General features: G+C 37.1%; 1 protein-coding gene across 6 annotated transcripts in view; it reads left to right on the forward strand.

The window, feature by feature from the left end:
- The window catches only part of LOC110442320 (palmitoyltransferase ZDHHC15-like), a 37,930-nt gene extending 31,907 nt beyond the window's left edge, over positions 1 to 6,023 (forward strand). For 2 of the 6 annotated variants that reach the window (XM_021485867.1, XM_021485871.1), the window contains one exon: positions 4,745 to 6,023. In XM_021485867.1, coding sequence (XP_021341542.1) covers positions 4,745 to 4,797 — 53 coding nt within the window. In that variant the 3' untranslated portion in view covers positions 4,798 to 6,023. Of the gene's footprint in view, positions 1 to 831; positions 890 to 1,957; positions 2,052 to 4,744 lie in introns of all 6 variants that reach the window. The other 4 variants (XM_021485869.1, XR_002462002.1, XM_021485868.1 and 1 more) reach the window with 4 other exon arrangements.
- The last annotated feature ends 6,720 nt before the right edge of the window (positions 6,024 to 12,743 follow it).

Below are 12,743 nucleotides of genomic sequence, written 5' to 3' on the forward strand. Positions count from 1 at the left end.
TTGGAATAGAGCTAACCAATTTGAGAAGGAAAATGACATTGACCTACTTACAAGATCACAGGGAAAAATATGTCAAGCAACTTCTGAAGAAGAACCAAAAAGCATAGAATCTTATAATAATATTTTGCTGGTAGTTTCAACAGATGGAGCCAACAAAGTTTGCGAGGGAAATATTTTTAGTGCAATATAATATTTAATGAGAATATTTTGCTATGACTGCTTAAATATTCAGGTGAGCGATACAGGCCCTCTTGGGCCTCTTGTATTAATGGTTTTGCTCATCAACTCAGTTTCTCAACTATTTACTCCTTCAAGATGAAATTGTAAAATTGAAATGGCTGTTGAAATTCAAGCTGACTATTTGCTAGATTTTGAATTTAACCTGATTTTAATTTGTCATAAAAATGGACAGAACTTTTTAATTTTTAGCTCACCTGCCCTTTTAAATCTAAGCGTGATTCTATATGTGATATATAATAGAATTTAAGTTTTGTTGATGTCCAGCTCATACAGTTTGTGCATGAATATACATGTGTGTTCATACATTCCTTGGGGTTTTGTCAGTCCATGTCTTATTCTGTATAAGTGGGGTCAAGTTTTGTCTTTTTCTAATTAACTATGGGTAAGCTTCCTTGTAGGTGTACCATTAAAATTTGGGCTTATTGAATATAGTTCTTGAAGGGACTGATTATGGTTGTCCCTGTAAGAATTAATGGTGGACCCAACAGTAGGGGGTGGTGTACGTGTGACCTGACAATTAAAGAAAATGCAGTATGAGTTACCTCTAGATCTTGGATAATATGGATTGTGTAGCTGGGTTTTCTATTTTAGGAGACAGTACAGGGTCTAGTCAACAGTTAATAACCATGTCTCAAGATTGACCAATCAGGTTTGTGGTTGTTCGTTGCTTCTGCATGGTCCGTGCTATTATTACTATAGATTTGCATGAAGGGACCAGTTGTGTTCTAAAACAGAGCGACCAGTTGTGGTCTAAATCAAAATTTGTTTTTGTATGCTATTTATGTCTCCTGCTCTTTAAACATCTTGACATAGGGTAAGGTCTGAAAAGCAACGTCTAGATTTACTTTTATGCTAGGTGATCTACAAGCATTAATTTCCTCCTGACAAGTAGTGTTATTCATACTTCACTAGAATATGAACACAGCTCAATGGTTTCTACATGGATTTATCTGATCGGCTATATATAGGTGTTCAGATTCAGTGTAAAACATGTTGGCGGTAGTGTCTCTTGGGTGCATTTTCAGGACAAAAGAAGAGTATACATGATGGAGCTTGGTTACTGATATAAACAAATAAAGCAGTTAATGCCAAATCTATCCTTACTCATTCAAAGAGTAGTGGTTCTTGTCATTCGCCCACTGGACAGGAGCTAATAGGAGCTCCTGTGGAAGAGTAATGTTTGAATGCTAGTCTTGGACTGGTAGAGGATGTAGTGTTTCTTCATAAAGGTTAAGGTCAAATAAATTCCTATCAAGAAGATGACTGTCAATTACTTGTTCATCCTAATTTCAGTCAGTTCCATTGTATTTTCACAATTCTCTCATTCACTTTTGCCTACATGTATTTGTTTACTATATATATACTGTGGAATATATGAAGGCCTATAGGTGTGGGTTAGCTTTTCTTCTTCAACATTTCTAATCCAAACATTATTTTATTCTATCATATATGAACAGGTAGATTAAATCTTTTTTATCATGACAACTGTAATAAAATACATCGGACTAATCATCAGTGTCACCATGACCTTGATATCAGAGGTGGATTTTGAAACAGCATTGCATATGTGTGTATCAATTATTGGGAAATGAAAAAATATTGTTATGTCACCAATGTGTCCAAGGTCTATATAAGATTATATGTTTTCTGCAAGATCCCTCTTGTACATTTTTTGGTCAAATTAAAATCATTTATCGCATTGAATTTCTTTAAATAGCGTTGGAGGATGATACTGCACAACATAGGTATTAACTGTGGGTGTAGCCCTATTTATCTAAACGGCAAAGGCATGCATGGGTATGGTATCTAAGGTGACACATATTCTTTATTTGGTGTGTTGGCATTTAACATTCTTAATCCTCAATAAATCATATCAAGAAACACAGAGATGAATGCTCTCTTCCCTAACCTCACTTAAACAAGCAGTGATTAAATTTCATTCCTGTTTGCTTCATTTTACTCCCATTGACCCATCTGTTCATCATATGTAAACTATTTTCTCTCTGTAATTTTTAGCTCACCTGGTCCGAAGGAGGACCAGGTGAGCTTATGCCATACCGCAGCGTCCGTCGTCCGTCCGTCCATCAACTTTTCCTTTAAAACGCTACTAGTCATGAACGACAGAGCAGATTTTGACTAAATTTGGTCAGAAGCATCCTTGGGGGAAGGGAAACACATTTTGTATAAATTGTGGGTGTGGCCCCCCTGGGGGCTGAGGGGCAGGGCCCAATAGGAGAAACATAGCAAATTCTTTAAAATCCTTCTTCTTCTGTAGGAATGAAAGGATTTGTTCCATATTTCGTCTGAAGCATCCTTGGGGGAAGGGAAACCAATTTTGTATAAACCGGGGGTCTGGCCCACGAGGGGCCTGAGGGGCAGGGCCCAATAGGGAACACATAGCAAATTCTTTAAAATCCTTCTTCTTCTGTAAGAATGAAAGGATTTGTTCCATATTTGGTCGGAAGCATCCTTAGGTAAAGGGGAACCAATTTTGTATAAACAAGGGGTCTGGCCCCTTTAAACACATAGTAAATTATTTAAAATCCTTCTCCTTCTGTAGGAATGAAAGGATTTGTTCCATATTTGGTCAGAAGCATCCTTGGGGGAAGGGGAAGTGATTTTGTATAAACTGAGGGGTCTGAGGAGCGGGGCCCAATAGGGAACACATAGTATATTCTTTAAAATCCTTCTTCTGTAGGAATGAAAGGATTTGTTCCCTATTTGGTCTGCAGTATCCTTCGGTGAAGGGAAACCAATTTTGAATAAATGGTGGGTCTGGCCCCATAGGGGCCAGAGCGATTGGTACCAATAGGGGAAACATAGCAAATTCTTTTTCTTCTGTAGGAATGAAAGGATTTGTTCCATATTTGGTCTAAAGCATCTTGGGTAAATGGGAACCAATTTTGTATAAACTGTGGGTCTGGCCCCTTTGGGGCCTGAGCGGCAGGGCCCAATAGGGGAAACATAGCAAATCTTTAAAATCCTTCTTCTTCTGGAGGAATGAAAGGATTAGTTCCATATTTGGTTTGAAGCATCCTTGGGTGAAGGGGAACCAATTTTGTATAAAGAGACAAAAGTAGTCATGGTATTAGAATAGACCCTGGGGCCACAACCTTAGGGATCTAGTTTCTGAGTCACAGCTTGGAAACACTTGAGATCCCCACCCCATAACCATACATTAAATTGCTGGGCATGAAAAATCTAATAAAGACATACTACAAGAATTGGCATTGGGGTCTGGCATATACCCTTGGATCTCATTTGGAGAATATTTTGCCATGATTGCTTAGATATCCAGGTGAGCGATTCAGGCCCTCTGGGCCTATTGTATAGTACACCCTATCATGCTCGGTCTTCATACATCATCTGTACTCCCTGTGTTTTCTGTGGCATCAACTATTTTCCATGTGATATTCGCGTCATATGTTCAACTCAAAGTAAATGAACAGCAGAATATACATTTACGGTCAGTGTGGGATGGGAGACAACTCCTACAAAGATTGTGGAATATTTTTTGCTTTGATGTGTCATAAAAAAATCTTCAAACAAAGCCATGCTAAACATCTGCTGAAATAAGGGATGAGCGTTTGTTAAGTCCAATTCATTATTGTATATAGTCAATAATGATGATATATTGCATATAATGTCCATGGATTATGATTACCTGTCCAGCACCAAGGAATTCAGATGATAAGATGTACATTGTTTGCCAACGTTTTACTGTGACAGCATGGCTCCCTTTCTAATATCCTCTTACCCAGTACTTACATATCTCCTCATAGCCTACAGACAGACTCACTCAGCATGTCACTGTTAGTGTGAATGGTTGAGTGACAGTCACAGCAGTATTCATCATTATCTCTGTCTGCTGAATGCCCCAAACTTCCTCTCTAAACCTCATTACTGATTTAATGAATTTGGTGTCACTGACATAATTAATTCCATTTTTTTTATATGATATTTGTATAAAGCAAAATATGAAAAACACAGGTATAATTTGTTTGATTTGTTATAGGTAATTAAGGCCTAAAACTTGAATTGTTTTGTACAGTTAAAATTTTGTTCAGTGAATTGCCCTTATTCAGATAGAAAATTCAGAGAACTGTAAAAGATCTGATTTTAAATGTCAGAAAATATTTTCTGATGTTTTTGGTGTTCTTTTTGCAGTGTGATAATTTCTGATTCATTAAGCCAGAAATTATTACACTACTTAAGTAAATCAGGTTTGAAAAGAAATACAAATTTGATCAAATAAACAATATTAATTGTAAGTTCTTAATACCTTCAAAAAACATAAATCGTCATATCACTTATTCATACTTCATACCTATCATTGTTTTTCCAAGGAGAAGCAACTTGATTTCATTTCAAAACATCCATCAAGATCTAACAATAAATCTAACAATGAAAATTTATTCAATGAAATTGAAATGAGTTTGTAATTGATGTGCTAAGATTTCAAAACAAATGAAATTTACTTTCAATTGATTTAATTATGTTGCAGTAAATAGCTATGGAGCCCATGACAACAATGGCATGAATCTTGAGTTAAGATGATGGAGGTCGCTGGTGAAGGGTGAAAAGGAATGAGGTTGTGCCCTCTGGTGTGAAAGGACTTATCAGCAGTTGTGTTACCTACAGAGAGATAGAGGCACCTCCAGGTGGTAAAACACTGACTCATAGAGATGATGCTCACTAGTGAGTGAAATCTAACTGATTAGGACACTCCCTAGTGTGTAAAAAGCTGGCTAATAGTGATGATCCCTAGTGAGAAAATGTGTGAAATCTGACTGAAAGTTTCCCCTGACAGGAGAGCTCTGGTTGCTGGGGAGCCATAAGAACAGTTACAGGAAGCTGAAGATTTCAACTATTAATTAGGAGCTGGTTAGGCCCACTATTAATCCAGACCTGGTTTGGAGCATTGTCGCTGATTCTTTCAATTCTTACTGAGATGTAATTCTTTGGCAACCAAGAATTTCTACTGTTTGTTTGTCAAGACCAAAATCTTTCCATTGACAACCAAAAACGTCAAGATCTAAATGTATTCGTGCATGACTAGTTTGCTAAGAATAATGTTTGCCCTTAGATAGGTATGGATCTCAACTGTTTGCCAAGATCTATGTCTCTTCATAGGTAGCAAAGGATCTCAAAATCTACTACAGTAAACCATGGTTATAACGAATCCCAAAGGACCTGCATATATAGCTACTTAATCATTTCTTGATAATGATAGCTTGTATTACGTGTAAATCAAATTTTCAAGAAAAACATTGCTCTTTATGAAAATATGTATACAAATAAATAAACACACATCCTTTTTTCAAAATAGTATGCAAAGTGTTGGGAAGAGTGTTTCATAACACACTCACTTTATTCAGTAGTCTATTTATATACACATCGAAGAACATGAAAGCAAGTGTTCAAAAGTCGTACAAAACACAAAAGAGCAAGTAACTATACTAAAAGGGGGGCTCTTGTTGACCATGGTTGTGATCACTGACTTCTCACATTTCAGAAAATGGGTTTGTATTAGAGTGATAAAGTAACAATGAATTTCACTTGAGGGGACTGCTGTTTTGCTTTATAATAGAGAATAATTTGATATGTGAAATTGGCAATACATTTATATTATTACATAGAAGTAAGAGGGAGATGAGCTGGAGAATCAGTTCGCAAAGATTATGAAAAAGCAATAAGTGTGTTCGTACTAAATATGTTTAAAGGGTCTGGTCGGGGGAAAAAATACAAAATAAATGGGTCTTAATGCGTTCTCTGGCCTTCCAAAAGTTATACCACGCAAATATGATGGTCGAGTTCTGCTTGCATTGTCCAGTTTTGACCACTGAAATCTCGGAGAAGCCCCGCGTAAATTTAGGGCAGATCTATTTATATATGTCACGTGGTTGTTTCGAAAGTGAGGCAGTGAAGATAACAACAATAGCACGCCGTCATGTGCCATGTCGGACTCAATTAGCGGACAAGACAGCAATACTATACGTAAATAATTGTTTTCAACGGTCATGTATGATGCATGTGTAGTATTCCTACCTATATGTTGTTGTTATATATAACGGTATTGATACCTCGTGCCTGTCATGACTTTTACATGCATCTTTTTCTTTCGCCGCAATGTTTGCATTTGGCCTTGTTGATGACGCGCGTGCGGTAAAATTACATCACTGATCTGGGTCAATTGAGAGTTTTAGACTGTCAGGTGACGATTTAGGATTTCTTTAATATAATTATAATTTTTACTCTTAGGGAGTGAATTTCACCAAAATTTGTATCGTTATATTTCATAAGAAGTTATTTTAAACATGTGTATGCCATTTTAGCAAATATGACATTTTTTCCCCGACCAGCCCCTTTAACTGTATCAAGATCTAAAAATCTGCCTCTCTTGACATCAGCTTTTGAAAAATTAAGCAAGGTTCATAGAGTCACGAAGAACATGTTGAATGCATGTAATGTAACACTTCTCTTGACTTAAAGCCTTATACTATCGTAAGAGAATAAAGTGTTCTTCATCACAAGATCGATATCACTGCAGTTTCCAGACATTTCAATAAAATTTGTTTCTTTACACTGACAAAGTTGTCTACTTGGTCCAGTTTGTATGGCTGTGAGATTTTAAGATTACATGTGACCTTTTCTTGATTTGCTTGATTAATGAATGACAGCTGTCAAGGTGAAGGACATTTCATGAGGTCAAAATCAATAACATGAGTTCAAGACTGATTGACCAATACTTTATTTTCATTCATTTCATTTGTCAAGGACGGAATGGGGTCAAAAACATTGACATAAGGTCAGGTTTGATCGACCAATACTTGATAATATTGTATATAATTACACAATATGGAAATGTGTTGAATGGTTTTCTTGTGTGGCTTTAACTTAAATGCATCATGTTTACATATTTATTTATTTTTTATATGCTGAGAATCACTTTAATCATCTCCAAAGGATAATATACTTTTACACAAATCCATTAAATAAATCACTAATGAATAATTTTTGGGCTCTTGTTATGACATTGTGGACAGCAACATTAACAGAATTGTTATAATGTCATGCTACCTAAGACATATTATACATGACATCATTTATCAGTGATCATTAGTTAGGTACAAGAAAACAGCAGTCATTGAAAATGGATGTGGCATACCGTAAATTGGAGTATTTTTAGCCCACCATTATCAGATGGTGGGCTATTCAAATCACCCTTGGTTTGTGGTCCATCTTCTTGCTGTCCGTCCGTCCTAAAATAATTCTTGTTACTTTTTCAGGCAGCCATATTGAATTAAAGTTTGTAAGAACTATTTCTCAGAAAATACACTGGAGGGATGTTTATCAAATTTCACAAGAAGGTTTCCCTTGGTCCTCAATTATGCATATCGAATATTGAGACTGATCAGAAAACAAAGATGGCCAACAGGCAGCCAACTTGAATTTTGAGAATGAAAGTGTCTGTTTTTCATAAAAGTACTATTTTTGAAAGTACCAATTTCACACGAAAGGTTCCCCATGGTCCCTTGTTATGCATATTGAATTTTAGGACTGAAGGGAAAATCAAGATGGCCTACAGGTGGCCATACTGAATGGAAGGCAATCACTGAATGGAAAACCAAGATGACCAACTGGCAGTCATCTTGCATTTGAGAGTTAATTTTGGTAAGAGCTATGTCTCGGAAAGTATAGGAGGTATCTTTTTCCAATTTCACATGAAGGTTTCGCATGGTCCCTTGTTATGCATATTGAAATTTAGGACTGAAGGGAAAACCAAGATGGCGTACAGGTGGCCATATAGCATTTCAGAGTTAGAGTTTGTGCTATCTTTCAAAAATTACTAAAGGGATCTTTCCTAAATTTCACATGAAGCTTGCACATGGTCCCTAGTTGCGCATATCAAATTTTGGGACTTATCGAAAAAAACAGGATGGCCACAAGACAGCCATCTTGAATTTTGGCAGTTCAATATTCTTATAACTTTTATATATGTATGTTCCTTTGGTTCTTTTGTAAAAATATACCTGGCCCTTATGATAATTCACCTCTATTGTCAGCACTTCTAATTGTGTAAGTACAAATGTTCAGCATTTTGCATATAGGAGTGATCAATCTACAATTAGTTTGTACGAGTCTTTTTCAACTGGTATGGTTAAAAGATATGGGTCCGACCATCTTGAATTTCAGTATTTGCAGAAACTCTACAGGTCAAATAAAAATACTATTGGTACAGGACCCAGGACTTGCATGTAAATTTATCACTCATTTATATAGTAATGTATAGTCACATTTGTCATAGTGGCAAATAATATGACATTACAAGGTTTTAGTGAATGTACAAGATTTCGTTTAGGATTTCCAACATGGGACACCTGGGTAATAGTACCTGTAAGGAAAATGAAGAGCAAAGAAGGTAAAAGATCATGTTTGTGTAGATCAGATAAAGATCCTTTGATGGTGGGTGCCAAGATCCTTCTAGCATCCCTTTTTTCGAATTTGAATCTTATGCAAAATGATCAAAAATATGACCACAGTAAAAATAATCTGATATACGGTATACCATTTCTTCCAAGTGAAACTGACAAAGGGCTGGAACCTGAACATTTTCTCATTTTCTCACAGTGATTTATTCAATGGATTTGAAGTCACTCTACTTTTTCTTGATAAACATAATTTATATATATTTAAATATGTAGATGTATATATTTGTTAGGTGATATCATGTATTACTTGTGGTTTGTTTTCTGATCTCGAATAGGTATGATCCAAGACTTTTTAGCTCACCTGGTCCGAAGGACCGGTGATGAGCTTATGTCATGGTGTGGTGTCCGTCAACTTTACACTACTTGTCATGAACCACTGAGTGGATTTTAACAAAATTTGGTGGGAAGCATCCTTAGGTGAAGAAGAACCATTTTTGTATAAATGGTGGGTCTGGCCCCCCAGGGGCCTGAGGGGCGAGCCCAATAGAGGAAATATAGCAAACTCTTCTTTAAAATCCTTCTTCTGTAGGAATGAAAGGATTTGGTCCATATTTGGTGTGGAGCATCCTTGGGTGAAGGGGAACCAATTTTGTATAAACGGTGGGTGCAGTGGGCCCCCTGGGGGCAGAGGGGCAGGCCAAAATAATGGAAATAGAGGTAAAACCTTTAAAATCCTTCTCCTACCATAGGGATTAAGGGATTTTATTCTCATTTAGTCTGAAGCATACTTGGGCCAAAGGGACTCAATTTTGTATAAACGGTGGGTGTGGCCACCCTGGGGGCAGAGGGGCGGGGCCGAATAGGGGAAATAGAGGTAAAATCTTTAAAATCCTTCCTCTACTGTAGGGATTAAGGGATTTTATTCCAATTTTTTGGAGTATCCTTCGACCTAGAGAACGCAATTTTGTATAAACGGTTGGTGTGGCCCCCCTGGGGGCAGAGGGACAAGGCCAAATAGGGGAAATAGAGGTAAAACCTTTAGAATCCTTTTTACTGTAGAGATTAAGGGATTTTATTCTAATTTAGTCTGGAGCATCATTCGGCCATGGGGACTCAATTTTGAATAACGGTGGGTGTGGCCACCCTAGGGGCAGAGGGGCAGGGCCGAATAGGTCTAATAGAGGTAAAACCTTTAAATCCTTCTTCTACCGTAGGGATTAAGGACTTCCCACCCTTCGTGGAATGTTTTGTTTACACACCTGTACATTTCACGTGCTAACACTACTTCACAAGTTCTGGGTCGCTACAATTTTTGTTGTCGATTGAGTTATGCTCTGTTAGGTAAATCATTTTACAAATGCAATAACAATAACTCTGTGAAAATAGTGTTTTGTAAAATATCAAGATCCCTACAAAATGCTACCATATTAAAGTCTATAGTTACGTATGTACCTAACATGTAAATATACCAGGCGTAAGCAGGCTATGGAATGATGTCCAAAGTGTACGTGATTTAGAGTAATTTTGATCTATAAAAGAACAGTAAATTGACAATTTTATTATCATAAATTAATTTGTTTCCATCATTTTTGGTATAGTAAAGAAAATAACTGTCATTGTATCAATTTTATCCCTCTGCAAAAAGTTCCGATTTTTTTCAAGGTAGACAACTCTCATCAAGATCAAAATGATTGTAAAATGTAAAATAAATGAATTATTAAGACTTTGTGTGTATTTGGTTCAATTTTTCACTCTTTTTGTATGAGACTTTGTGTCCTGTTTGCTTTTAGCTTGTATATAACTACTTTTATCGATACAATTTCATAAAAAAAAACACTTTCGAATAACGTGTTAAAGATATTTTATGATATATAAAATATTTGTAGGGTTGATTAGCAATGCTTCTTTTCATTATTAGCTCACCTGGTCCAAAGGACCAAGATGAGCTTATGCCATACCGTGGCGTCCTTTGGACGTCCGTCGTCTGTATGTCAACAATTGCTTTAAACGACTTCTTCTTAACCATTGATTGGAATTTAACCAAATTCGATTGGAAGCATCCCTAGGTGGTGGGGATTCAAAATTTTACAAATAGTTGCGCCGAGCCCCCAGGGGGCTAAGGGGCGGGGGCAATTAGGCTATATTGCTTTAAGCAACTTCTCTGGAACTAAATGATTGTTATCAACCATATTTGACTGGAATCAACCCTAGGTGGTGGGGATTCAAAATTGTACAAATGGTTGGGCTTAGGGCGGGCCAAAAGGGGGCAATTTGGCTATATTGCTATAAACAACTTCTTCTTTCAAACTATGCCATGGATATTGATCTTATTTGGTCGGAAGCATTCATGGGAAGCAGGGATTCAAAATTGTACAAATGGGGGGGCTGACCCCCGGCCTAAGGGGTGGGGCAAAAAAAAGTGTATTACTTGGAAATGGTTGTGATCCCTACCATAAAACCATGGTATACAATTCCTGAGTATAAAGAGAAGGGAAATATAGCAAACTCTTCTTTAAAATCCTTCTTCTACAGTAGGGATTAATGAGAGACCCACCCTATAACCGTATATACAATTGCTGAGTATAAAGAGATGATTGCACATATGCTTCCAGGATGGCCTTGGGGACTGCCCCACCCTTGGAGACTTGACCCCTGGGTCATAATTTCGAAATGGTTGAGATCCCCACCCAAAACTTTATATACAAATGCTGGGCAAAAAATGACAAATGCAGTCATGATATTAGAATTGATCCTGGGGTCTGGCCACAACCCTAGGGACCTAGTTTCTGAGTCAAAGCTTGGAAACAGTTGAGATCCCCACCCCATACCCATACATGCAATTGCTGGGCATGAAAAAATCTAATACAGATATGCTACAAGGATTGGCCTTGGGGTCTGGCATATTCCCTTGATCTCATTTGGAGAATATTTTTCCATGATTGCTAAGGTATCCAGGTGAGCGATACAGGCCCTCTGGGCCTCTTGTTTTATAAACGGTGGGTGTGGGCCCCCCCCCCCTGTGGGCAGAGGAACGGGGCCAAATAGGGAAATAGAGGTAAATCCTTTAAAATCCTTCTTCTATCATAGGGATTAAGGGATTTTATCCTTATTTAGTCTGGAGAATCATTTTTGCTGCAGAAGAAAATACAAAGCAGACAAGTCTATAGAAAATAATAATTTATTCACGCAACATATAACAAAATAAAATTACACATCTGAATAAATCAACAAATAAACAGGTAGTCATGAAACAATTTTATCACATATATCAATCTACCTGTATTGTAAAGTGGTTGTTTATTTTAAGTACATGTACCTTAAATTGAGGTCCTGTTCAAATGATTTAAACTTGGTACATTGTATTTTATGCCTCCTTGAACAATTTGAAAACTATATGTAGAAATATATATAAACTATAACAAGAGGCCCAAGGGCCTTAGCGGTCACCTGAGTTATATCATAGGTACTGGTAGCTTTATTTTATTGTTTAGATGTGATGTGGAAATCAGCATGTAAACTAAGTGAAATACAATACTAATGTCATGTCATCAAAGGATAAGAATTTTAAAATATTGGTCAATGTTCCCTTTGGGGCCCAACCCTAGCCCCTGGGTATGGGGCAGGAATCCCAATTTTTCAATGTAATACCCTCATTCACCAAAGATGATTCTGAATAAGTTTCTGCTGAAAATGGATAAAATATAAACTATAGTAAACTTTACCCCCTCCCCAAGCGAGTAGGGATAGCTCGGGGGTCCTGAAATTGACAATTTCAATAGAGCCCCTGATGATCTTTCTTTCCATGCAAAGAAAATGACTGTAGTACCTCTGAGTCTGGAGAAGAAGATTTTTGAAATATTGGTTAATTTTCCCTTTGGGGCCCCACCCTGGCCCCAGGGGTTAGGGTAGGAATCCCAATTTTACAATTTTGTAGGCTCATCTACCAAGGATGATTCTGACAGAGTTTGAAAAGAATCCATTCACTGGTTCTTGAGAAGAAGTTGAAAATGTAAAAAGTTTTCGCACGACGCACGACGACAAGCGATTAGAATAGGTCACTTGAGCAAAGCT

This window comes from Mizuhopecten yessoensis, unplaced genomic scaffold (genome assembly GCF_002113885.1).
Source record: "Mizuhopecten yessoensis strain PY_sf001 unplaced genomic scaffold, ASM211388v2 scaffold716249, whole genome shotgun sequence".
In the NCBI taxonomy this organism is placed as follows: domain Eukaryota; kingdom Metazoa; phylum Mollusca; class Bivalvia; order Pectinida; family Pectinidae; genus Mizuhopecten; species Mizuhopecten yessoensis.